Source organism: Falco peregrinus, chromosome 1 (assembly GCF_023634155.1).
Source record: "Falco peregrinus isolate bFalPer1 chromosome 1, bFalPer1.pri, whole genome shotgun sequence".
Taxonomy (NCBI): Eukaryota; Metazoa; Chordata; class Aves; order Falconiformes; family Falconidae; genus Falco; species Falco peregrinus.
This window is the reverse complement of record NC_073721.1, coordinates 125,160,422-125,188,042: the sequence shown is the minus strand read 5'-3', so window position 1 is coordinate 125,188,042 and position 27,621 is coordinate 125,160,422. Positions and strand designations below refer to the sequence as shown.

The window sequence follows — 27,621 nt, the reverse complement described above, 5'->3', positions numbered from 1 at the left end:
CTCTTTTAGCAATTGCAGAGGTGCACACCTGGGACATTTAATAGTGTATTCTGAAGCAATGCTCAGGCATTTTTAACATTTATTTTCCTATTTTTCACTATTCTTTTCAGTTCTGAGAAACTAACTTCTGTATAATTCCCAATAGTCATTTGTATTTTGGGGTATGCACACCTTCTATTCGGCTAGCACATGCTTAAAAACTGGATCATGATCACTCGTTTCTAGGCAACCATCGATTTCTTCTAAAAATTTCCGTTAGAGAAGACCAGAGAAGCATTAAAACAATCACATGTACTTTCCAGAAAAAATAAGGTTTCTCTCCAAAGAAACATTTTTTTTCAGGGAAAAAAATAGAAAATGTCTTCAGCCTTGCTGTATTTCATATTGTTAAAAACATCCTCTACTAAGCAAATGAGGCAAAAAGTCTGACTGACCTTTAATTACAGAAAATTTACTTTTAGTGTTTGGCTCCATATGGTTAGAGAAAGGCAAACAGAAGTCGAGAAGTACGTGTACTTTTCTATTAAAATGAAACACAGTTAAAAATATTGTTGCTATATTAAAAAGTTGTGTAAGATCCTTCTGGACTTGTTCACTTCCTGTGCACTATTCTTTGTTTGCATTTTCCACAAAATTTGAAAAAAGAAGACAAAATATATGGATTCATCTAAATAAGAATAAACTACATTCTTATTATAATAACTACTAAGGACTATACAGCTGTAGTATCAGAGTGATTTTGTTCACTCTGCATAAAAACAAAACTAACCCCAAATCAGAACAAGTGTCTAAGCAGCAGAACTGGGTAAAATTTTTAAATAAAACAAAATAAAAAGGGCCACGGATAAAGGAGAAGCAATTGGGAGGGTACATTTGTACAGCTTTGACTTCTGCAGAAGAACAGATACTGGAGAAGGGGATAAAACAGACTACCAATCCCAACCTCGGATTTGCAAAGTAAATCCAGAACACAGTATTTCATTCTTTATTCATGCAGGAAGGTCTACCTTGTTAACTTCAGTCCTGTTCAACTCAGGTTTTGCATTAATGGGCTGTTACTAGCTGCAAGCTAAGACAGATTTATATGTACTTACCATATGTTCCATGCAAATGCTGATTTCTCCATCACTGTAAAAAGCTCCATAAAAGCCCACTATGTATGGAGAGTTGCACTCATGTAGAACTTGCAGCTCACGAATGATCTGGTTTCGAATAGCCGGCTTGATCTCTAGATGAATTAACTGTAAAATAAACCACTATTATTTTCTGAAGTGGCAAAGTGCCATTCAGAAGGAACAGGTTGTTCAGAGAGGTTTTCAATACATAGCTGGATAAGGCCTTGAGCAGCCTGCTCTGATCTCACGACTGCTTTGAGAAGGTCAGATGCATGACCTCCTGAGGACCCTTTCAACAAGAATTATTCTGACTTAATTATAAAATAATCCTTGTTTTCTTAGTGGCAAAAGAAAAAGAAAACACTACAATACAGCATAAAGAAGGTTGAAAAATCAGCACCCATGAAAAGGTGGGATTTCTACCTCTTCTTTTCCCAAAAGGCTTCTTTACTAGTAACTTCTTGTTCCAGCACATTTTCTTCACTTCTCTGTTTTTCATGGGTAGTTCAGAAACTGAAGTTCTTTATGTTCAAGAAAAGCCATGAATAAATGTCTAAAGGAAATGTGTCAAAGACATACTGACTCAGAAGCAGCTGCTGAAAACTAATTGCATAGGTGTTTGTAAAGCCTTAGTAGAAGGAATGAGCTGAACCTTGAATTAAACACTCTGCAAACTGAATCTAAAGGGGAAACTAAATACTTTGTTCTACTAGACTGTTTATCTCATACAATACAAGTGTATTTCTTTTGTGAAAGGGAAGACTAACAGACATTATGGAAATCAAATTTTAGTCAATATATGAAAGAAAAATTGCAGTTCAAACACCTCAGTTGCATCAAATATTAATGAACTGGGGCAACACTTCCTGTTAAGCACACAGTAGGTGGAAAAAAAAAAATCAATTAAATTGAGTTAGTTGAAGAAAACCTCAGTGATTTGCGTATTTTTTTTAAATTCTCACACCTCAAAAATGGGCATTTTTCTATGCTTCTCTTCAAACTGTCAGTGTACTGAGCATGGTTTATTCTTAAAACTAGTACATGCACATTTGCCTTTAGTTTTGCTGAAGATAACCGTGTCTTCTTAAGAGATACCTGAACTCTTTCAACTTCTGAATTTACAAACACAGAAGTATAACAATGCAATCTGGGATTTGAGCACAACCTGTGTTTTATCCTTCTGAAAGGCTGGGTGAACCACAGTAACCTGCCTGCCACCTCACCCGCTGCAGTACAATGACATACGTGCTGGCACACTGCCTTGAAGTGCCACCTGGGCAATGAGTTTTGCTTCCGTAAGGAAGAGGTATGAGGTGTCCTAATGAAAATAATCAGCCAGTATCAGAGATGCATGTTCCCTTACTATACTTGGTTCTGAGGGATATTCAGAGAAAGCAAAAGCTCCTCACAAACAAAATGAGAATTAAAACATCAAGCTATTTCAGTTAAAAAAAAAAATAAATCTCAGCTCTCTTACAAACTAGGTCACAACCACTATTAGTTGTAAAGCATAAAGCTGAATCATTGCAAAATAATCTCACCAGAAGGGCAAGCACCTTTTCGTACAGAAGCCACCAGCACCCCATGATGAAACTATAGAACAGGAGATGTCACTGTACTCCAATGCATTCCCTCATTCTCAGTTTTTTTGAGTTTTCTTTTTCCAGTATCATCTAGAGGCCCTTTTCTGGTCTACAGCGGTGAAGGAAGATCTTAGGACAGGTGATATCTTTTCCATTCCTCTAAACTTATGGCCCAGAATACAAGGTATTATCCCTTTTCTCTAATTTATACCTTTCAGCAAGTTTTTAGGCCTTCTACTCACTATAGAATCTACAACATTTTCTTTCAAAGACATACACTCACCTGAAAAGATAGTATTGTCAAAATGGAAAAAAAAAAGGGGGGGGGAATGAATGCCTATGCTTTAATTACTGACATATGGAACAATTTCTGAAAATCTGGGAAGTTTAGCATAAGCAAACGCAACCTTTCCTACTTTTTGAAACGCAACTTTTGTGAAAGTTTGCATTAGTAATGTTCTTGTGTTAACACCACTTACTTCTCTAAATAAAGTCACTGTATTTCATTGAAGACAGCCTCCTTTATAAGAGTAACCCCTAAATTCCTATTTTTAGGCACTCACCTTTCTTGCCATTATGAGACCAGAAGGCTTGTGAGATACTTTGAAGACCACACCACCATTTCCTGCTCCCAGCTCACTGATCTTCTCGAAGTCATCATCCTTCAGCTCTCCAACTTTTTGTTTCTGGGTAAGGAAAGCTTCAAGGCGCTTTCGTTGCTGTTCGTCCAACTCCAGTTCTTCCAGCTTCTTCTGAAGCGCCTCCAAGTTTGTCCTGTACAACACAGAAAGAACAGCTCTGTTACTAAGCTGTTTGAGCGTACCCAGCAGTGTTGCAAGAGAAAGAGCAACAGAGTACTGGGGTCAGATTAAATCCACATGTTCGCACCTATATATATCTAGAAGGATCCAACATGCACAGTCATCCCCATGAGACATATTATTGGAATTCTGATTTAAGTAAACAGTATTTTATTCAGATGAAAAATGGCAAATACGAACAGATGATACCCAGTTTCCCCATCTTTGAGGTTCTGTCCCAATTCACGCATGTTAAGTTTCACTACCTATGGGAGTGGTTTAATGACTCAGCACTTATGATCAGAGATCTCATGAATCACAGCACATCACTATTTTTAGTTTTGCATTTTCAAGAATAATGTTGTAATTTCCTACAGAGTTTGTCTAAAAGTTTTATCTACTGATTTTCATATAACTGTGTAACTAATAATCCATTCAGAAGCTTCTCACTTACGTAGGACAAAGTTAGCAACCACAGCCAAACAAACATGTATTAAAAAAAATACAGCCACTAGAAACACAGACGTTTCTGTGGGATTTTGTCATTGTCGTTGGGGGTGGTGTTTTTTTTTTTGTTTTGGTTTTTCTGTCTTTTTGTGAGGGTGCAGGGTGGGGCGTTGGTTGTTCGAGGTTTTTTTGGTTTAACTGGGGAGAAGCAACAGCCCAAAGGCTTTAAGCTTCCTTTTTCTTTTCTTTTCGGGCACATCTACTAGAAACCTAGGTTTAATATTATTAGGAAATACAAAACAGAAACACAAAACTTTCCACAGTAGTTAAATTTGGGATTCCAGGCAGAGGTTCAGTTTCCCAGGAAGAGGGTTGTTTTTTTTTTTTAATAACTAAACTTCAGATCCTATGGAAACAATTCCAATAATGTAACAGCTTAAAAGCTCATTTAAAATTTTCCTGCTTTCAGCTGCAACAGTAAGTTGCTGCAAGAGTAAATATTTAAACAGCAAATAGCTGTTCTGCTTAGCAAAACTTAATGCAATGTTCCTAGGGAGTAACAGTGTTGCTAGGATGAAAAACTTGAGGAACAGAAACTACTTCTTCAGAGCCTAAATCACTTTCCATTATCAAAAAAAACTCTCAACGCCAATAATAAAAAAGACCACCCTATTTCTATTCATCACTTCATAAAATGCCCACTTTCAAAACATGCTGTACAAGAGATCTCCCCTGAAAGCCCCATAAAGTGCCAGTCAGTTGAGAAGATACAAGGTTGATGCTCCAAGAAGCAATGACAGATAAGCCCCAGACTCAAGAGGAAGACAAAATTAGAGGATGAAACCCTCTACTCATTTATTAGACAGCCTGCACTGCCAGGCAGGATAACAAACTTGGTCTGACTGTATGTAGGGTTTAAACAACGCAAACAGAAATAATATAGACAGCTTTTTCTTACTACACAATCACTATGAAAGTTCAAGTGATGATGTACTCCTACTTCATTTATCAGTTTAAATATTAGACAGGATGCAATTGCTAAGCTAACTTAGGAAGTTATAAAGCTTAGAAGAGCTAAATAGAGGAAACAGAATGACACCTGATGGAAAGGGGAGTTCTGTTCAGTCTGTTATTTTGATGTTTTAACAGTCCAAGCGTAAAGATTACCAGGCAACATGTGTGAGCAATTTTCACAAACACTCACCCTGGGCAATATAATTTGGCAATGCTGTTCAAAACCAGAGCAGTCTTACATAGTAAATTTTTATGTACTTATTCTACTGTAGTTATACTACTGTAACTATCTTAGTATAAAAATCATTGCATTCTGGTGCAGATAGTCCATTTTCAGACTATCCTGCAAAGAGAAACATACTCTTATTTCTGTCCTTGTACCATGCTTTATACCAGTATGATTACACTGGAATATAATCATACAACAAATATCCTAGAGTATCCACAATGACAAGTTTCCCTGTGTAGATAAGCACAGCTTATAACAACATTTAAGTTAATCTGACTTACAGACTCCCTTTTAAGGAGAAGCCATTAAGAGAAAGACAGTTTTGAAATCTGATTTCTAAAATGCAAAACAAAGCAGATTAATCACTGGATTCTTTTTCCCCCCCTCAAATGTGCCCAGTAAAAACAAATAAATCCTAGCCTGAAGTCAAAGTAACGTGTCTTTTCTAGGACACAGCTGAACTAGCTCTTCTTACACTCTGATTGCAAGATAAAAATTGGAGCAAAGTTAAGCACCCCTTACTTTCCTGCAATAAACTCTGGAACAACGAACGCCTGACACAAACTCTGTCTTTTACCTTAGATTACTGTCGTGAAAAGACAGAACTCATATTTTTCAAAGAAGATAGGCTGGCAAACTCTGCCAGTACAGCACTCTGATATGCTCCCCACGCCAGACTGCCTGCGGTCAGCAAGGAGGGGAAGTGCTCTAGTGCGTGACTTGCAAGGCCAGGAACGCGCCGCCGGCTTGCTCAGGTGGTTCGCTCCTGTAGTGGGCTTGAACAGAAAGCTTTCTACACACACTTGACAGATACATAAATTCAGTGTTTTTCTCTTGAGCACAGTATGTTAAACTGATTAGGGAGTACAGATTATTTTTCTTTATTCTATAAAACCATACACAACTAGCAGAAATGGGTAACAGATTCCTGGAATTTTTAGGGCCACTACCAAGACAGTATCCTTCAATTATTTCTCTGTATTAGGAGCAGAGTAACTTCATAGTTCACATTACTCAAAAATAAACTCTCTCAATAGTACCTTTTACCTGCTTTTACCCTGTGCTTATATGAAAATCATCACTGCCCAGAACATATGGCCTGCAAAACATAATCAATGAGGCAGTTTTATTGGATGTGACTTTTGCAGAGACAAACCTACTATTCTGTATCACTGCTTTAAAGGAGTCATGACCACGTAGAAAAGAGCTCAGCATCTACTACCTGGACCTCTTTCAAAAGAAGCCAAGCCAATTCAGGCTATACAGCAGATTTTGAAGGAACATCCAAATAATTCAAGAAAACTGTGGCTGTGAAGTTAAGTTAAATATCTCTGAAATACAAATATATGAAGCTCCTAAATGTACTATTTCAATATTAAATGCCCTTTTGATATATAGGGCCACATTTTCAGAGAAACTCAGCAAGCAACACCTTCAGCTCTCTCAAGTTTGCATATGGAATTAATGCCAAAATGGAACAAAACTCTCCCCTCCCCCCCAAAAAAATCTACCTTTACAGAAAATTTCAGTTTCCTTTGAAAAATTTGGTCCAGTAAGTCACAGCAAAAAGTCATCTTTATCTGCAAGTTTTGAGAAGGTGCTTGCTGTCGTTTTTGGGATTGCTGAAGAAGGTAGGGCTACTCATTTGGAAAAATAAAGAAACTGGAGACACAGAAACAGGATGCAACACACTTTTCTTGGTCTGTTTTGAAGAAAAAAAACCAAAAAGCCACTATTCAGTTTTTCCTCTGAAGCAGAAGGGGTTTTCTAGGTTTAGACACACCACAGAGATGCTTGAGCACCTGCCTTAGACCAGACAAAATGTTAGTGTGATGAAACAAAACACTCGATCATGCTGACGCTTTAGTAACAAAAAAATTTGCTAGGATAGCATTTATCACATCTACGTTAGTCTACATACATCTGTATAAAGCTTCTTCTTTCCTCCCCTCAATAAACTTGGCATCCCCTTGCTTGAAAGTATAAATTATTATTGGGGTCCTTGCTCAAACACTAGTCAGAAGATTCCAAAGAGTGTCACAGATGGAAAAGTATTTCTCCCATGAATCTCAGTACATATTTCTCCATCTAGAATGTGGCCACCAGCAAACATCACCAGAATGTTCTAAGATCATACAGTAAAACCTTCATTAGTTGCAGTGATGTGCAAGACAATGACAGCAATGAAGTTCTCAGATCTCACTTGAATTTTTCACAGCCAATTCTCTAACTGTAAATTAATCTGAAGACTTTTTGTGAAAGTATTAACCCAATAAATGCATTGTCAGAATTACTATTCAGAATGTAAGTAACATCTCCAGTTAGTTTTATGATAATTGAATGACAGACAGCAGGATAGATTTAATTTTTTTTCATTCTGATCCTTTGCTTGAAGCACTAAATTTTAATCAACTTAAAATGTGAATAGTTAAAACGAAAGAATAATTGTATCATCAAAACTGGTGGTGGTAATTACTCTCAATATTTCTAGGAGGCAGGACTTCAGTAGTTTTTGTTTTGAACTCAAACCACCGTAAGAATACTATCCCTTGACCAATAGCTATGACTTATCTGGACCCTCGCCACATAAAAACATCACAGCCAAGATGCAGTGCAAAGCACATACAGGAATAGGTGGATAAGTAAATTACTGCACACCAAGTTTTACAACTGAAACTAAATCAACACATATGAAATACCGAAGAGGGAAAGCTTAAGTCAGTTCATCACTAGAACACCATAAAAACGTTAAGGAAGCTTTGGCAGCTAAAAGTAGCAGCACGCGAGTGTGCTCATGTCTGCCTCCAAAAGGAGCACTAGTAGTTAATCTTATATAAAACTTTTATTTGGAGACAAAGATTCCTATTAAAATTCATAACCATTACCTGCTGCAGTCTTGGAGTTGTTTTTTCACTGTCAAAGTGCTATGCCTTTGCCAGAGTTCCATCAAAGCAGGAAATCATCAAATCACCTCAGCGCTTCACTATTCCAAGCACTACTCTAAAGCAATAGGTTATCATTTAATTTATTGCTATCAGTTTTACAGCCAAGCACATACTAAACATATTGCACTAGGGAAAGAATCCAGCTTTCGTAATGTGATCATATGAATGAAGCCAGGGGGAGGTCAGTGCTGTTTTCTCCATTTGTTAAAGGAACAGTGTAGCTTCACAGGCTATCAATAAATACATTCTTACTCAGCTAGCAGAAAGAAGAAAGCATACCGTCTTAATTGTATCTGCAGTCCAGCAGTTATTACAAGATATCTCTTCCAGACTAAATGGAAAGTTAAAGATGCACACTCAGGACAATTTTTTGTCCCCCCTGCTCAAGTGCAGCACCAGGTGCTCTAGAGGAGGAATTATCCCCACCCACACTTGATCAGGTAGGATATTTCCTATTCCTAAGTCAACACCACTTCTTCCTTTTTGTACACAAGCAAGTATGCTGACAAGTGCAGTGTCCTCCTAGCCACACAGCACTTCTGCTTTTTTTTTTTAAACTTCAGTTACAGAACAGAATGCACCCAAACAGAGCCCACCTCCCCACAAAACAGTGACCCTCTGATGTGTGCAGAGAAACTTCACCTCTGCTACTGGCAGTTCACACTTTGCAACATCCCCGTTTTAGAGGCAGGAAGACAACTGCCATCTGACATCCTGGGGGAAGGCACATCCACCCCTTCTGCAGCCAGTCTGCAGAATATCACAGAGGGGAGAAAGGTTTTCTGAGGAGAATCACGGCATGGGATGCTGGGAGCTTTTCAGATTCAGTGCCACCCCCTCTGTATGGGCACTCATCTAAGACCTTCAGAACCATCTCACCTATCCCAGTACCTTACCTCATAACAACAGCCAGAAGCAGATGCTTAGATAAAAAATACTGGGTGGCAACAACAACAAAGGAAAGTCAGTACACAGCAACACCTCTAGTTACTGCTGGTGTACACGTTCTGTTCTCTGCTTCCCAGCGATGCACAGGATAAGCTACATCACAAGTACCATCACTTCCCAGGTTACCAGGTCACTTTCTGAGTATCATACTATTCCCTTAAGGTTTGGTTGTAGGTTTTTTCAGACTTTATTAAACATCAAATCCCCTGTGATTTACAACCACTGTAAACATGCGTGTATCACACACAGGTAGGCAACGTAGATACATATTAGTGAGTTTGGGGCTATTGAGCAAACCTGTATTTCCTACACGCAGGTTGGGCAGGGAGGAGCAACGGGTTCTGCAGAGTGCTCTCACCCTATACACAAAGGTGGGCAGAAGGCAGGAAGAGACTTCTCAGTTCGTGACTTTGGGGGCAGCCACCCCAGCACAGAAGAAAGGGCACCTGGCAGAGATGCATTAACATTTTAGAGCATACTAGCTCTCTTTGAACCAGTAATGAGAAGAAAAATGCTACTTTTAGTCTCCTAGTACATGATATAACAAAACCAGAAAATAAATCGTTACTCTTAATTCAGACTAATAATAGTCCAAATCTTTGAGAATTTTTGAATTCACACTAGTGATATTAATCATATACTCAACCCTACAGGCTACATTGAATTGTACTCAACCATGAAGTCTACTTTACAGAGAAGAAATAAAATGCAGTAGAAGGAAAAAAGTCTGATACAGTCTTTAACAGTAACTTGTCAAATAGTTGTTCAAAGTTATTACTATCAGTTTTGCAAGCTGAACAATTAGTATGAGTGAAAGCATAAAGAAGTACATTCACTTTCAGATCTACTGTCACATGAGGATACAGGCTTGGGAGTTGTTTTCCAGAACAGTGACAGTAATGCTTTCCCCAAGCCTACACAGCTGTCAATTTAGAGAAGAAAGTAGGCAGTTCACTACATAATTTCCATGAACCACCTCAATCAGGGAGCTGAAATAAAGTATTAGGAACATGAAGACATTCTGTGGTTTTGAAAAGACAGACTAGTATTTTGTATGACTGTACCAAACCTGGGCAATAAGACAAATTTATTTAACTTTTCCTTTAACAAAGATCAGTTCACAAAATAGCATGTAAGATAAACGTAATTACAGTACTCTCATAGCTTACTGCACACTTACAGGTGTGTCTGTGTCTGGACTAACTTCAGTGCAGTCTCATCAAACTTGCAGTTAAAAACTCAAAAATATCTAAGCTCACTGTAAGTGCAAAGGTGTCTTGTTTGGGAAAACCCCCAGTATTTTTCAATTCCTGCTTATTTCCAATCCTGGCAACATGTTAGAGGTCCTTCATAAGCAACCCTTACAATGCAGGTGGGATATGATTGCCCCACACACCTGCTCGTTCTAGCATGAATTTTAACATCTGAAAATACAGTTTCACTTTCATGATGCAATAAGACATGGCAGGGCATATTTTGAGGTTTAATACTGCCAGAAAAAGTTACCCAGTAAGAATAAGAGGCAATTTGATTACGATCTGGTTCTTCGTAAACAGTATGTAAAATAAAACTATTAGAAAAGTATTGCTCTATCCAAAAAAGTATCCTGCTAGACTAATTCAATTTAAGAATTCTCACGTTTCTGGAGCTGAAAAGCATACACTTTGAAGAAGAAATATGCAATACAACTTCAAGTCTTGTGTTGAATCTCCAATCAATAGGAAAGCTTAACTTCAAAAACTCCTTATGGGCTGAGCTGCTGGGTAGGAATCTTTGCTTTAAGCTTCCTCTTTTACTTTAGCCTAAACACCATCCCATTAAACATTTCAGACTATTTTTTTCTTAAATAAGCTAAAGCATGCCAAAGAACGCGTTTGAACTGAAGACAGTTCACCCAAGAGAGTCAAGCCACAGAGGCCGTAGCACAAATGGACAGCTATCAGATTCACACCCGCGGTGCCTCTTCCTACCAGATTTCTCTGCAGCTGTTCCCAGCCACCACTTGGAGTTACAGCCCTTTATCCCAGGTGGCAGGCTCAGGCACCCCTTTCACATATTTAGCTCTGTGGCTAAACAATGCAACTGATAAGTTTTGTTGGGCTTAGGGTGTGGTTTTTTGGAGGTTTTTTTCCCCCCCTCAATTAAAAAGGCCTCCTTAGAACTTACTGTAGCACTGAATTCAAAGTTTGCCACAAATGAACTCTGCCATCTCAAATTAAGAAATTCAAAAGGCAAACCTCCAGAACCAGAAATCCAAGTTTTCAATCTGCCTTTCATAAGTATCTGTGCACCTACCACTGACTTTTCCTAGCCAGCACTAAACACAACCAGAACAAGTAAACCACAGGGCAATTAACACTTCCTTACAGACAGAAAAAGGAACTTATTTATTGTTTATTTAAAACACAAAGGATAAATAGAAGTTATAAAATTCTGACGTTGCCAACACTTTTATTTATAAAGTCCTGCTTTTCTTTTTCTCTGAACTGTGTGTTAAAAGTAATGATAAAAACAAGGCATGAACAGGTGCAATAGTAATGGTAACAGTATCTTCACAACTCCCTTATGTGGTGGATACACAGCTTTTAAGAGACTACAATAGTAAGAAAGATGAAGTTACAGTATCAGTTTACAAGGCCCATGAAAAAGCTGGGATTAGAACTGAGATGCCTTCTGTGCAAGAGCTCAACAAGGAGCACAGGATCACAAACTTCATCAAAAGCCGCAGTCAATACATCCAGGACTGGGAAAGAAAATTGCCAGAACGTGCAGTTGAAAATATACAACAAAACCTCCGTAACTGGGACTGAGATAAAAGCCATGGATGGAAGGTTTGGATCCTTGCCTGTATTTCAAATGGAGGGACTGCATAACAGAGAACATTTGCCAGTATAGCCATTTAGAGGAATAAATTAATAATTTTTACTTAATATGTATAGACTGTACCAACACATATAAACACACACATCTATACCCAGACAGAATAATTTTCCCCAAAAAATGTATTCTTCAATTATTATATTTGCTACATTATATCTGCTGATTCATCTTCCCACCACATTGAAAAAAGTTCTAGAAAAACACAGAACAATGCTGAGCTGTAAAAACAACACTGAAAGAAAGAAGAGTTGCCAGGAATTTTCAACAGTTCGTTTTAAAAACTCGCAAGTAGATTTTTAAGATATTTGTTCATCCAAAGAATCACACACTACTGGAATATCTCTGCCCTAGTTCTGAGGGTGTAAAGTAAAACAATCTGCTTTTGTCCTTACTCCTCTTGCATGTGTCACCCAGCCAGGGACACCACTTTACACCTCCTTCCACTGGGTGCTTGTGAGGCGACCAAATCCAGCTGAAAAGAGCATGTCAGTAGGTAGATGTTCTGCTGGAATTCAACTCTCCTCTTGTTCAGACAAGGCTCAGGATACCAACAGCTTCTCAACAGATGTTTGCAAAGAGATACTGAGCAGTGAATTAGTCTTTCCCAGTTGCTCAACTCCTGTGGGCACTAACTGGCAGAAAGCCTTGCACATTCATTCCAAAGTATAATCAAGATTTTGTCCAAGTAATATTGGACATACATCAAATCAGAAGTCATCTGATTAGTAATTTCTACCAACACATTAGTAAGTTTAAAAAATATATATTCCATTCTTCCAAAGATTACTTCATTTTTTAAATTTTTTTTTCAAAGGAAGCAAAGAACCTGTTTCCAAAAAAAAAAAATCAGCAAGCTAGCAACCAATGCTGCCAACTAACATTGCTTCCTCAAAGACACATTTTTGTGCTTTGGCAGTGGAATCTGTACACTTTACGAATCCCAGTCAATCCCCAGGGCTATTATGGGAGAACAAATGCAGCTGTAAAAAGGGTAACACAGGCAAGAAGGGGTGGGGGAAGCCTTTTTTACTGGAAGATTTAGAACTTAATAATTTAAAGGAAACATCTAGGTTTACCATACATAAAAGAAAATTCCTTCCTCAGTTCATGTCACAATGCTTCTCTTGTATACACTGAAATAGTCAATATCCACTGAAATAACCTGTCTCATGTAAATTCCCAATAATTTCCCTTTTTTTTAAGATAGTGCTAAAGCAAAGACTCTTTGCTCAGATTAAGAACAGTAGCACTGTTGTTATGCCAAATAAATAATTCAGCTACATACTTGGTTTACCTAGCCCCTTTCAACCTTTTATTTTTTTTTTTTTTAAGTCTTTGGTGACCAGGTAATACTGCAAGGTCTCAGAGGTAATCTATTCCTCTTGAGAAAGATCTGAGACTATTCAATTAAAAAAATGTGCTACTCATTGTTGTAATTACTGAATTTCAACATATCTTAGTAGTATCTCTCAGGTTCCAAGTATACTGTCACTTCATCCTGCAAAAGCCTGGACTCCTGCCAGAGGAGGTGGCTCTGCCTTACTTGTACCCCTAGCCATTCATTCCTAAGCAACCAATTTGGGTAACAGACTCATTTAAAAGTTAACTAAAAAGTACTGCAAATTCTCAGCCAGATTACTCCCCTGCTTAAGTTCACTGTGCAGCTACATCAATGCTGCTGTGAGCAGAAGAGGGCAGCCCTCCAAAAACTAACCTGGGCTTCTTTGGTGGGCAAGTCCTCAAATCCCTATGCACATCTGACTCACTGTCTGTAAAAGTTAATACAAGAAAAGCATCGCGAAGCCACAGGCACAGCAAAGAGAGGAAGGGACTTCTTCAGAAGGTGCAGGATTCCGCACCTGCTTAACTGTGAAATCACATCTTCGTAATTATCCGCAGAATGGATGTCGTAAAGGTCAGAAAAGGAAAAGTGGCTGGATTCTATTTAAAGCCTGCTTCCCTTACCTTTCATTTCATTGGAATACAGCAACATATGTTTTTAGACACAGTTTTTATTTAACTGTCCTAAATGGTTTAGGCTTTTCGGAAAAAAAGACACCATAATAACTAAAGTATACCTCCATTCCTATCGTTATATTTAAACATACATGTAAGTACGTAACATTTGTTATGTACTCAAAGATTTGTTATTTACTGTCACCTCAGCATTAAGTATCTTAAAATCTTTCCTACATCCATAATTGTAAACTAAAAGCTGCTTATCAGGTAAGAAAACAGCACAGGTCAATTTGCCACTTGCATTGATTTCTATACTAGTCGCATATACTTCATTATTGACTTCCTATATTATTTCTGGATGAGGGTGCTGAAAATTTATAAGGTGATACAGGCTCTTACTTGTCACTATTGTAACAGATCATATGTTCTACCAGCTTCTTAAGTATTATTAAAACCCTATTTATAATTCAATAAAGGACTATGCCAAGTTCATGCACATTTAAAGAGAATGCTATGAGCATGTTTTAATCTAAATTTGGAAGATTTAGTGAATAACAAAAAGCTCACAGTTTCCTTGGAATTACCTAGCATTTACGATTGCCTGACTAAAATGCATTCTCTCATTCCACATGTATTTGTACACTTGGTTAATCCTTCATTAGTAGGGGGATGAAAACAAGTTTCTGATATTTTTTTTTTCTTAAAAATATTTACAAGGTCGCAGTAATTCCACATGCATATTCAATGCAACCGCAGTCCTGCCAGATCTGTCAATAAAATTCCAGGATCTAATCTTCCTGAACACTACACACAGGTCCAAAGCTCCCCTGAAGCCAAAAGAATTCCATAGAACAGCTGCCCCTCCTCAGAGACTTTGTGGTTTTAGAAGGAAAGAAAAAAAACTCCCCCCAGAACAAAGGCAGAAGCGACCCAGCAAGCATTAAAATTAAGAACTCTGAAAATCTTCCATTTAATCTAAATTCACACCCAAGAAAACTCACAAAAAAAATTACTTCACGGAGGACAAATCCTCTTGGAACAAGGTCTATGGGGAAACAGTCCACTGGTTCTGCTGCTCCCTCATGCTACTCCACAATGCCAACTTAAAAGACAAAAAACCCCAAAACCACACTACAGATGATGGGAGTTAATCCCCCTTTCTACTCCTAAAAAGCCCAAAGTGAAGTTCCCTTGAGAAAGATATTGGAAAACATGAAAATTACAAGATGCATAGTAAGCAAGCAACTATTTATTTTGCAAGTTGTAATATAAATTGAAGTTCAAACCAGTTTTGCATAATGCCCAAGTTCTTCTTTGACTATCAAATACAGGCAGCTGTACTCAGAGGTCATGCCAGCTGTTCAGGGGCTTCTTTAAATGCAATGTAAACAGAGCAAACTGAAAGAAACATCAAGAAAAAGCTAGCAAATTGACACCACAGTTCTTAACCTGTGATTGGAACTTGCCAGTCATCTATTTCTACAGAATTACTCTTTGGTTTGAACAGTTCTAAGGCACAGATGTACTATAAATTCAAAGTTTTTACAGAAGAAAACCCAGAACTGCCCATCATGAGCATAAGGACCACCAATAACAGCATCATGCCTCATGACCTGTTTCCACTCACAGTTGTTGGACTTTCAGGCCTTTGAAAAAAATAGTTCCTAAGGTGGAAAAGACCCATAGACAGTACCTTCTTAAGTTCCTCTCATAAATCTCGTTCTTTAGAGAATACTAAAGGGAGATGCAAACGCCACTATCTACTTTTTTTGTTTACATTTTTACCTAACTGAACACAAACCAGAAGCCTTTTTTCATACCATCCTCACTCCTCCTTGCCAAGAATATAATCTTACTCTGCTCATTCTACCTCACAGTATACCTCGCTGCGTCACATTTAAGATTTGCTTGGCCCCATCTTCCTAGAGCAGAGATGGTAGCTGAAGCTTGATCTGGGAAGACACTGGTTGTTGCTAAAACACATACACAGTTTGTATACTTTGTAATTCTTTAAACAGAGCAAGGGGGAAAGGCCATTTCAATCCCAACCACCTTCTCAATGTCAATGCTTGTACAACAAGAAAAAGTCAGTGGCACTCAATTTGAAAAAAATTATTTCATTTTTATATTTAATCAAAGTCCCAGGCACTTCTGGAAGATTCAAGTTATAATACCAGAGACCGGGAAGTTGTCTTTATTTAATGAGTCAAGGTAAAAGGTAAGGCTTTAGAGCAGTTAGTTTGTAAACATATTCAAGTGTAACTGATGTACAGGAAAAGGAACCAGAAAGAGTCTCTTCTGTAATTATGAGTTTTAAGCAGTGACAAACATTAATAGGCATTAACTGCAGCAGTAAACTCTTCCAATGTAGACAAATGAACTAAAAAAAATAACTATAATGCTCATTTGGTGGCTTGTTGGGATTGTTGTGCTCTATGACAAAATATGTTGTATTGACTATTACACTTTTTCAAATAAGTTACAACAGGCTGTGAATATAGTCTACATTACAGGCCAAGATATTCTATCTCATTAAATATAATTTAGGATCTCAAGGCACAGGCTCAATCAATTTTTTTTCCCCCCTATATGTGCACTTCTGGACATGGGCATTTTAACTAGTAAGTTTTAATACACTTTCCTAAGATCAGTGCAACACTTCAAAGCTCATTATGCACTCTAACTTTTAGACAATAGGTTTTGATCAATAAAAAAGTACCGATTTTTTTTAAAAATTATAATATAAGACTAACTACGAAAGTCTTGGTTTTTGTGCCATCTCAGTTAAAAGCAGTTTAAGTAAATTAATCACGTTTAGATATTTGGTTTGAATTAAAATTTATATTTAATGAGAGACAAATAGATGCTTGATAATTTTTTTGTTTAAGACAACAAAACAGTTAAAAATCAGTACAAGTTTGACAGGCTCATAATGGATTACTAATAGCATCAGCTGTTCCAGCGTTCAGTGATGAGCCATTATAAGACTAGTGCATCAAAGAAAGCAAGAGACCCAAGCTGGAGAACAATAAGGTACCTTAATTCTGTTCTGCTATGCAAGAGAATCGTTAGGTGGCTGTTTAATATTATGTTTTCACCCAGGAAATAAAATCAAAAATCCACACATAAACACTATGCACCTCAATATAAAATGCTATTTGAGACAAGACAGTGGAGCATCTGTTTCAGCACAGGCTGTACATAGGATGATACACGTCCTTATCCAGCATTTAGTGGAATACCTACAGCAAGCTAAAAATCCACTTGTACCCTATCTTCACTGGCATTTTATATTAAATTACCTTTCTCAAGATAAATATGATCCTTCGCTTACTTTTTTTGTAAAGACACAATTAAAGAATGACATGAAGCAACTTTCTTTTCACATGAAGAAAAAAGGTACTGTAATACAGGAAGTGGCATTATCTTGAAACCTACCCCTTGGTCCTTTGTAGAGCTTCTGCTTCATATTCTGGGTCTAGTTTGGATTTAGGGAAGACAGAAATTGGGTAACAGCAGTCAGATATTCAAAGGGATGGGGAGTGAGAGGTTTGAAAGGAACAGAAAGTGGAAATTTTGTTCTTGTTTCTTTTGGCTATTAAAACAAACTATCTGAGCACGTTCAGTCAAATGAGAAGTATTCCTTTTCTTAATTTTCTGTCAGGTTTGTTTGGTGTTCTTCCCCCTGCCCCGATTTTCTCTGCAAAATCTTTGCACAGGTGTAACTGTGCAGCTCCAAAAGTAGCAGAATAAAATTAAGCCTGCAGCTGGCCAACGTCATCTTGGTTTCATTCTGACAATCTGAAGCAACACAGAGCTCAAGAACAGCAGCACAGGTTCGACTCCATGCAACTGCTTTTCAGCGGGAAGCATCAAAAACAGAAATGAAGCTCACAGCACAGGAAAATCTTTCATTAAGTTGTCTCTATTGTCCAGCAGGGTAGCTAGGGATTTGGATGGCCCTAGAGAGAACCACAACATCCTGTACAAATAATTAACCGCTACAAATAACAAAACCTGCTGTCAGAGAAAAGCATTGTGAAATTTTCATTAAGATATTTGGTATACATATATTTAAATTGCAAGTACTCTAACTCTCCTTTATACAAGCTTGCTAGGGAAAGAAAAAAAGGGGGGGAAGCATCAAGCAGGTGAAAACCAGGCCTCTTATGCATACTTCTTAAAGCCCTACACCTCATGCTATAAGCTTTCTCCTACTCTAGTTAATGAGTTCCTATCACCAAGGATGAAGATGGAGGGCAAGACATGAATAGAAAGCACAACATCCTGACTCACCCAGCCCCTTCTTCTTTCATTTCCTCCCTTTCCCCTTCCTTTCTGCCAGGAAGTCAAAGTATCATATGTTCTCATTCCTAAAAGTATTAAGCTTCAGTATTTTAAAACTAGCAAGAGATTCTGGGGATCAAATACCCATCACAATATGTTCTAGAACTTTCCACCATGACAGCTAGGAAGTTTCTGAATGCCAGTGTACAACTACTGATGGCCAATATATATCCATTGGGTTTTGGGCCTAAATAGCTTACTTCCTTCTGGATGTTTAGGTCCTTCATGCATTTACAGATGGTAATCATATCACCTAGCTAAGTAAAATAACGATTCAGAGGTTTTTTTCATTCTTTCTCTTGAGAGGTTCTCTCCTCTGAAAAAGAACAGGGAAGCATCCAAGATCATTTGCAAAGTGACAGGTTTGTATACAGTGGAAGCAAATGAGTAACTGGAGACTCACCTAGCCAAAATTCCATTATACCAGGAACAGAGCTTTAGAAAAGTGTTAATATGGTAGCCCACAGATGCATAGCATACTTGAAACACTTGACAATGTATACAGGCTGACAAACACCTCTACTGTTGATCCCAAGCAGTAACCAAAGGAGGAAAAAAAAAAAGCACAAAGCGGGAGAGGGGGGAAAAAAAAAGAAACAATCTTACAGATGAAGAAAAGAAAAAAGTTTTCAATTTAATTCCAAAAACATTTCCAAACTCTGATGCAACTATTCTTTGCTATTTGAAATCTTTCACAATGATGATTTAATGTTAGCAGGATGAGGGGATATTTCCATGATTAATTAATTCTGGCTTTTTATAGGACAACAGATTGCTGGATTTACTTTCACTAAGCTACTTCTTTTATAAATACTTGACACATCTCTAAACCTGGCAAAAGCTGAGTATAAGGTCTTATATATGACAAAGAGCAGAAGTCTAGGAGACACACATGCCAAACAAATCAACATAAAGAGAAAACTGAGCAAGATAATTCAAAGTAAACAAGATTCAACATTCCTATGAATTTCCAAAGGTTTCCAACAAGTAAATGAGTATCACACATATAAAGGTGATTTAAACTTAACATTTCTTGAGTGAAGAAACACAATATTTAATATATTGCATGTTTGGTGATTAACTTCAGGTGCTAGAATCAGCAAGTGATAGGTATGTCTGATTTATTTGAGAACACAAAACTAATACGCAGTAGGGATCCCTGAAGACTAAATCAACATATCCCCAACTACCTTGCAGAAAATAAACTAGAAAGTGCTATACAGGCAAATATAAAAATAGTATTTTCCCCCCATCAATCCAGAACAAAAACTGCATAATATTCAGATCATAATGCTTAGATACAATCAGTAACTCCTGCCAAAGAATAGTTTTTAAACAGCTCATCTCTCAGTTAATCATCAAAAGAGTTTGCTAGAAATGTCACAGCTGTTAGATGCTGAATTTTTTTTTTTTTTTTTTTTTTTTTTTAAGGTGTTTGGGTGGTTAAATGAGATTGGAACCTGTCTGAAAATGTGGCAACAATGACACATGCACAGCACTTTAAAGCCCAAGCCTTGTACGTCTCACTGCAGTTCTGTCTCGCACACCCTCTGTCAGGGTGGTACACCAGCTTATGAGAGCTCAGTTTACATACCCAAGAGAAGACCGAACTAACCATACAGGGGCAAGAATCTGTTCTTCCAAGACACATCCTTCTTTTGTTTCAAGGCTCAGTTAAGAGCTAGCCCATCACCTTAATCTAAAAATTAAGCGGCGAACACAAACCTGTTAACCTCAAAGAAAAACCTCTTATGACACCTCACGACTTTAAGGTGCTGGCACTGTACCTGCACAGCTGGAGCCACCACGCTCACCCAGGACCACAAGCAGCCTGTAACAACTCAACACTCAGTCTTCCCCCCCACAGAAGTGCACCCATGATTAGCTCAGACCTACCTTCCACACGTCTGTACCATGTAATGTTTGTGTTACACGTAGGAAAGCTCAGAAGCAGTTTCTCCAAACATTCACTCATGTACCTAGCACAAGGTGCTAATTACTGAAAAACAGATTTACTGAAACTAGCATTAGTTTGGTTTAAAGCCAAGGACAAGGAGAAAAAAAAAACGAAATACCACAGGACGCCTTTTTTACAAACCGGTGATTTACCATATGAATTCTCCCACAGATGCACTTATGAAAGACGCTATCGGAGATGTGTAATTTGGCACTTACTAGGTAATTATATAATCTAGGAATTCAGTGGATACCAGCACGGACTACGAGAACAGAGTTACCCAAGTTTTCCCCTATTTTTTCCCCCGGCTTAATTACCTCGCGCTTCTGACAGAAGTTCACCATCCGCTTCCCCGGCTGCAGAAACTCATAGCAGCTACCGCGGCGGGGGCACGCACCCCCGGGAACCCACTATCTGATTTTTCTGGAAACCAGGCCGGGCCGGTTTACAGCGAGGGGCGAAGGGGAAGCCGGCGCGGCGGGGCCGGGGCCGCTCCGCGGGTGGGACCGGCGCTCTCCCAGCGGGGCCCACCCCCGCCCCGGCCGGCGGGAGGGCTGCGGCAGGGGCGGCCGCGCCCCGCACCTCAGGGACGCAGGACGGCGGCGGCCGCAAGGCACGGGCAGCCCCGCCGGAGCCCCGGCCACCCCCGACCGGCTGCACTCACTCTGCGGAGCTGGTCCCGTTGACGGCGGAGCCATCCGGAGCGGGGTTCAGCTGGATCGGCCCGGGCTTCTTCTTCGGCATTCTGGCCCCCAGACGGCGCAGAGGCTAGCGGACGGAGGCTCCCCGGCCCCGCTCCAGCCAGGTTCGGGGGACTTCCTGCGGCGGAGCAAAGTTGGGGGCTCCGCTTGCCGCCGCTCCCCCCGCGGGCTGCGTGGGGCGGCCTCCTCAGCAGGCAGGCACCCCTGCCGCCGCCAGACCCCGGCCGCGCCGCGCCGCCCCCCCCCCCCCGCCCCAGCGCCGGCCTCCCCCGGCAGAGCACCGCTCAGCTCCCTCCCGGGCAGCTCCCGGGCTCAAAATGTGCCCTTCTTCGGGCCTGCGCCTGCGCGCACCCCCCGGGCCGCCCGGCGCGCAGGCGCGGTGCGCAGGCGCAGGCGCGCTGCGGGCAGAGAAGCCGCCCCGAGCCGTGCCCTCACGGCGCTGCCCGCAGCTGCGGGTGCCGGGGCGCGGGCAGTGCGGGGGGTGCGGAGGGCCCTCCCGCCGCCTCGCACGGCCAGCGGCGTGGTGACAAAGTTTGCGCGTTGTTTGTCTTGTGCTTTGGAGAAGTCTCACAGCGGTTAATTAAAACAGCCGCTCCCAACCAGCAGTATCGTTTTGCCCGCAGAGCCCCCCTCCCCCGTTGGTAGAACGGGGGTTATGGAGCGGTGCATTTATCTCCCTGTATGCCATCGCTGAAGTACCCCGATGTGGAAACTACTGCATTGGTAATTAAAACATAAGCCTCGTCTGGGGTAATAACGGCTGCTAAATTTTTCCCAAAGTAAATGCCTGAATTAAAAATGGAAACTGAGGATTACAGTTACAAAACTGTGAATTATAAATAGTAAAACGAGTATGAAAATTAAATACCCGAGCTGCGTTTGTTAAAGCGCTGCTGTAGCCTCACGGAACGGCCGGATCTGGTCATGTACGTTTCACACATTCGCACCATGGTGGTGTGTACATCACTGTGATGTTCTCACTTGCATCGCTCTGATTTTGGGGCTATCTAGGATTTTGTAATAACATTATTTTAGTGAACCTAAAAATATAATTTTATTTTCCAGGCACTATCATGTTTTAGCATACAAAAGCAAGAATATATGCCTGAGAAAGTATGATTTATAAAATAATTTTTAAAAATCTATGTTGTATATGAGGATTGTACTTTATGAACCTGCTGCTTCTTTTACAGTTTTAAGGTTAGATGTAAAAGTCCTGAACATGCAAGTCCTGAACTATTAGAGTCAAGGCTGTGCCCCCATACCATGGAAAGAAAAGTGCCTCTTTTATACGGGTAATTCTGGGGAGGAAAACACTAACATAAATAGGAGGTTAAAGTTTCAATGAACAAAAAGCCACCTTACTGCTGAAAAAAGCTTCCACGCTGGGACTTAAACCGAACGCTGCATTGCTTTAACAGCTTGCTTCCACACGTCTGTCCCGGGCTGCAGGTCAGGGGAGGTGATCCCTCCACTTCTGCTCCGCTCTGGTGAGACCCCACCTGCAGCACTGCGTGCAGATCTGGGGCCCCCAACATAAGAAGGACACAGACCCATTGGAGTTACTCCAGAGGAGGCCACAGAGATGATCTGAGGGCTGGGACACCTCTGCTGTGAAAAGAGGCTGAGAGATGGGGTTGTCCAGCCTGGAGGAGAGAAGGCTCCAGGGAGACCTTCCTGCGGCCTTTCAGTACTTCACAGGGCTTAGAAGAAAGATCTGGACAATTTTTTTAGTAGGTCATGTAGTGACTGGACAAGGGGTGATGCCTTTAAACTAAAAGAGGGTGGATTTATATTAGATATTAGGAAGAAATTCACTATGACAGTGGCAAGACACTGGCACAGGTCACCCAGAGAAGCTGTTCTTTTTCCAAGAGGGAGAATTTAAATGTAAAGATTCCTGTTATTTAGTTGTACATCTTGGCATCTACCAATGGCCCAATTTGGATCAGCAAAGCCAGTCTGGACATTACACATGTGCAGAGTAACTATGACATTTATATGCTAATTATATGATAAAATTAATGAGATAAAGGCAATTACATGTATTTGACTTTCATTAATAGAATGACATTACAGTCATGCCTCTGCTGCTGAGATCTGTGAAGAAGTTTGGTAAAGGCTGGGCTTCTCTGGAAGATTAATTTCTCATTGTCTGAATCTGGTGGAAGTAAGATGAAAACTCCTGTAAGGCCTGTACCCTGAGAAGTTAAGCATTAAGAAGGGCTTGCAGATTCCTTCTGCTTTCTGACACAGCTGAGAAGTTCTTTCCGTTGCTACTCTTAAGTTTTTGTACTGTACAGCGCTCTGTCAACTAATGTGACACATCTAGAAGGAAAGACACTACACTTACTTGTAAATTTGCTTAAGGGGTAAATTAAATCTCTCACAGAAACACGTCAGCCAAGAACTGAAGTAGTACAGAATAACTTGGTGCTAAGGTGGTGGTTAATGGTTTGATACTGGGTAGAAGAGTGAAATACCCGTTTCTTTGGCAGTTCCAGCACTAACCACTATAACTAGTATTGTATTTCTCTGCTTTATTTCCTTTGCCTGAGAGCAGGAAAAGATCAATGCCCAGAAACACCTTTCTTCCTTGCTAGGCAGCTGCTCCAGCGGTAGCTTCAGGACTGTGTCTCGAGGCTAGGAGTGGGAACGGCTCACGAGCTCCCGCAGTATTCAGTGCCTGTAACAAACACTACGCGTGGTTTCAGTGCAAAGGCAGTGACCTCCATCTTGCGAAGCAGTTCTCGGTCACACGCTCTTTATCACTCATTCCATAAACCACATATTTTGCTGAGGTTCCCTAACTTTTGAAGCAATGTGGTCTTTTTTCATATACAATGCAGACATATGAATACAGCACTTAGATCAATAACTTCCTTACAGCTGTGGACAGGTTTTATACTCCAGTAAGTTGATTCGTCCACAAATAAAAATATAAGAAATCGGGACTTATATAGTTATTTGAGAATTTCTAATTATATGTTATTTTCCTTTCTTTTTTGCCACAGTACTAAGGTGCTACAATAAAACTGAATGACTATCACGGTAACTCATGAAATATCAAGTCCTTCTATGTTAATATCAGACTTTTTCTGAAGAAGACATTGAGTTGGAGCTGAGGGGGTTTTATCTTTTACACAACTGTGTGCGGGGAAACACAAGGACTCCTGTGTCTGAAACACTAGACTCCTTTGCAGAGAACACGTGAATATCAGACAGGTATCAAATGCACAATTACTATATATGCTCCATATAATTGCAGTTGCTCTATGCCGTAATTGCCCACATGAGTTATGCAACTACAGTTATTCTGCTGTGTTGCGAAGTATGGCCTCTTTTTCTCTGAAAAGATTATTGCAAGGAAGTTTTCATTTAAATATTTGGACTAAACAAAGAAGTATTGTAGTCGTAAATTGTGAATTTTCATATAGAGTTTGAATTATTTTTCTCCTTGTAACATTGCTTGGTTTTCTCCATCAGAAAAAAAAAAAAAAAAAAGCAGATTACATAAACAGATGAATGACTGGACATATCTACCGAAAACAGAGGTTTTGGTACGCAAAATTTTTGAAACACAGCAATGAAGAAGTGTGGATCACGTTGATTCACTCAGCTGACAGTAAAAACGCAAAGTAAATTCCGTAACAAAAGTTATATTGTAAGTATTTTGCATAAAGAAACACTCTGAATTCCACGTTTTAAATTTTTGTGCTTTGCAAAAAGTAAAAGTGTTTTTAATCAAAGTAGTCATTAATGCTTTTATAGAAATAGAAAATACAAATTAATTTCCCTATATTATGCAAAAATGCTGTATTGTTCCTAAAGTAGATTTATAAAGTAGAAAATATTGAATTATTATTTTCACAGCTTTGCAGTTCAAGGACACACTCCCTCCATCCAATTCCAGTTATTAAGAGATAGCTCCCCCCCCCGGAGCACTTCATATCTGCACTGCAAACACCATACTGTGGAATCTTTGGAAAATTACGGAATTCACTCATCTCTTTTAAAGTCACTTTGACCTACAGCACAAAAACAAAGATATTTTGAGTTGACTGAATATAGAAATAAAGTCATGTGCACATGGATTGATGCCACTGCAGGAATCATTTCTGTCTAACTGCTGCTGCCACCACCAAGTTGCTCAGGCGCTATCGTACACCCAGAACCTTTGAGGGACCCAAGAGCAGGGTGGCTTCAGGGCTTTGCTAAAAGCCTAGCAGGACACCTTCTTGGTTTTGTTGTGGTTGATTTTTTTCAAATGGTTGTCACACTGATCTATATAGACATACCGAATGACCAGTTTTCATTTATGTGATTATATAGCACATTTAAAGTGTTTCGAGATCGTTGTACGTTGGTTTGAACTTCTTAACTTCAGTGCATTTGCAACTAAGAATTAAGCACATTTCCCCAGCCAAAACAAAACACATGTTCTGGGAATTTGAATATTCTCTGTGGAAGGAACTGTGTTTTGCTTTACAGACAGGTGTTTCTGAAGGTGGGTCACAAAGGAAAAGAAGCAGAAAAAATAAAAGGTAGCGTAATTTCTATGAAAGACTTCTGAGCAGGGAGATTTTCTGATTTATTGATTCCACCGCTGCTTGGACAAAAAGAACTGAAATATGTCTGTAAATAGAAATGGAACAAAGAAGCTTGTCTTCATTACCACTTTCTTCCCTCATGGCAACCTGATTTTTGTCTAGTTTCTTGCAGGAAAAGGAAAACTTGATTACTGTACAGATAACTGCGTCACTAAATTAACCCAAATTCTTAAATGCAATTGCCACATAAAGCTGCATATTTTACTGCCAAAACATATACATGCGAACTCTTATTTGTAAGATTCAATACTTCTTAATCTATTTTGTGGTTAAAGCAATTTAAGGAAACAGTCCCATAATCAATTGAATTTAAGAAACCTGATTCAAATTTGATTGAAACTGGCCAATAGGATCAAAAATTATCAGAGAAGCAGACAGATGGACTTTCAAACAGCCAGAGATCACAACCGGTCTTGTACATTTTGTCTTCTTCAAGAAGCAGGGATTGAAAAGAACGCTGTGGATCAGAACCCATTCTTAATTGTTTAGTAATATTCTAAAAGCTTGGTAATGTTTAAGATGATTATATAATATAAAATTTACATTAGATTAGATAAATCACAAATAGCTGAAGTTTGCTCAGTCCATCAGATGTGATCTCCAACTAGCACAGCTACAACAGTACCCATTTTGCGTAGGGTTTATTGCATGCACAGCTTTGCCAACATAAGTGGCTTTTTGCAGAACAAGTACTGCTCCCATAGGAGTAAAACCCTTCAAATGTGGTAGCAGTCAATTATCCATTTTACAGATTTTCTTTGTCATATGTTATGGGTAACATAAAACAGGAAATGAGACTGAAATAATAATTAAGTGCTAATTTTCTAGAGCTTTTCTAATGAAATTACACTATTCAATACAAAAGCGAGTACCATTACCGTTTCACCTAAACTAGAAACCAGAAGTGTTTTCTAGAATAGAGGCAAGGGGTTTGTTGGTTTTATTTTTTTCCCTGAGTTGTTATTTTATCAGCATGTGGCTGGTTATTCATTTCCTGAGGAAAAAAACAATAATCAATGCCTGCCAGCATATGCTTTTCATTTAATTAGGAACATAGGACTGGAAAGAACCACCTCGGTCATCAAGTCCACTCTCTAATTAAACACTCTTCAAAAATATTGATTAATCAAAGTTGCATAAATATGGTAGGTTTTGTAACGCTGTACTCCTCTGCAGAGACTGTAAGTAGTCTTCTGCTTTAGCCTTTGTATAGTATTTTTATACCTTTCCAGCACTTTTTTCGTATCTGTTATCAACCTATTCTGGCAAAGACCAGACACCACAGGACAGAGCTCTGCTTGTGCAGACTGGTTGACCTGGGTATACAGAGACTGGCCAGCCACATAAATTAATCCTGCTTTATCGCTGCCTTTGCTCTCAGAGAGCCCTACTACGCTACTTCTTTTCACTTTTTTCACAAAATCACTAGTTGATTTTGTAGAAAATATGAAGGGACTTAAGGGAATTTTGAAATCTTGAGCCTCCAAGTTCAGTTGACATTAGCAATGTATTTAAAACCAATTACTTCACATATAACACCCCCCCCCCCCCCCCCCATTAAATATTAAGGAAAACATTTACATGGAAAGATGTATCACACTAATAGCTATGAATCAGATACTTAGATTACACCCCCAAAACCTCAGTGGCTTGTAAAGATTTTTTTAATATAAAGAGTGACTAGTATTTTCAATGCAAAGACCTTACCATGTAGACATTGGATTTTCAGTAACTTTAACAAAACTTTAACAACCTGTTTTGAACTGGAAATCAGCAGCCACTTGCTCTACAATTATTAGTATGTCTTTGTGTTTATTTTCATACTTGACGTGGCTGAGTCAATTGAAGAATTGGCCATATCTAAAAAGTTAAGATAAATGGATTCAATGCTAACAAATCCATTAAAGTGTTCTCCCTATATTTAATGTATTCTACTCTATAAAAGATGCTGCTTCATTTGGGAGTACACATTTTAAGCAGTATCTGTTAAAATAATTTTGACTAGAGGAAAATACATTTTGTTTTTTTTTTAACTGGAAAGTAACGGTGATTGATTTTCTTTGTCATGTTAGAAGGAATACCTTAC

The 27,621-nt window shown here is 39.2% G+C and overlaps 1 protein-coding gene across 1 annotated transcript in view; it reads right to left on the bottom strand.

Moving 5' to 3' along the window:
• The window catches only part of MAP2K1 (mitogen-activated protein kinase kinase 1), a 40,106-nt gene extending 18,881 nt beyond the window's left edge, over positions 1-21,225 (bottom strand). The window contains exons 1-3 of the mRNA XM_055815801.1: positions 20,889-21,225; positions 3,262-3,472; positions 1,095-1,241 (exon numbers count right to left, since the gene is read on the bottom strand). Coding sequence (XP_055671776.1) covers positions 1,095-1,241; positions 3,262-3,472; positions 20,889-20,968 — 438 coding nt within the window. The 5' untranslated portion in view covers positions 20,969-21,225. The remainder of the gene's footprint in view (positions 1-1,094; positions 1,242-3,261; positions 3,473-20,888) is intronic.
• Positions 21,226-27,621: the final 6,396 nt, after the last annotated feature.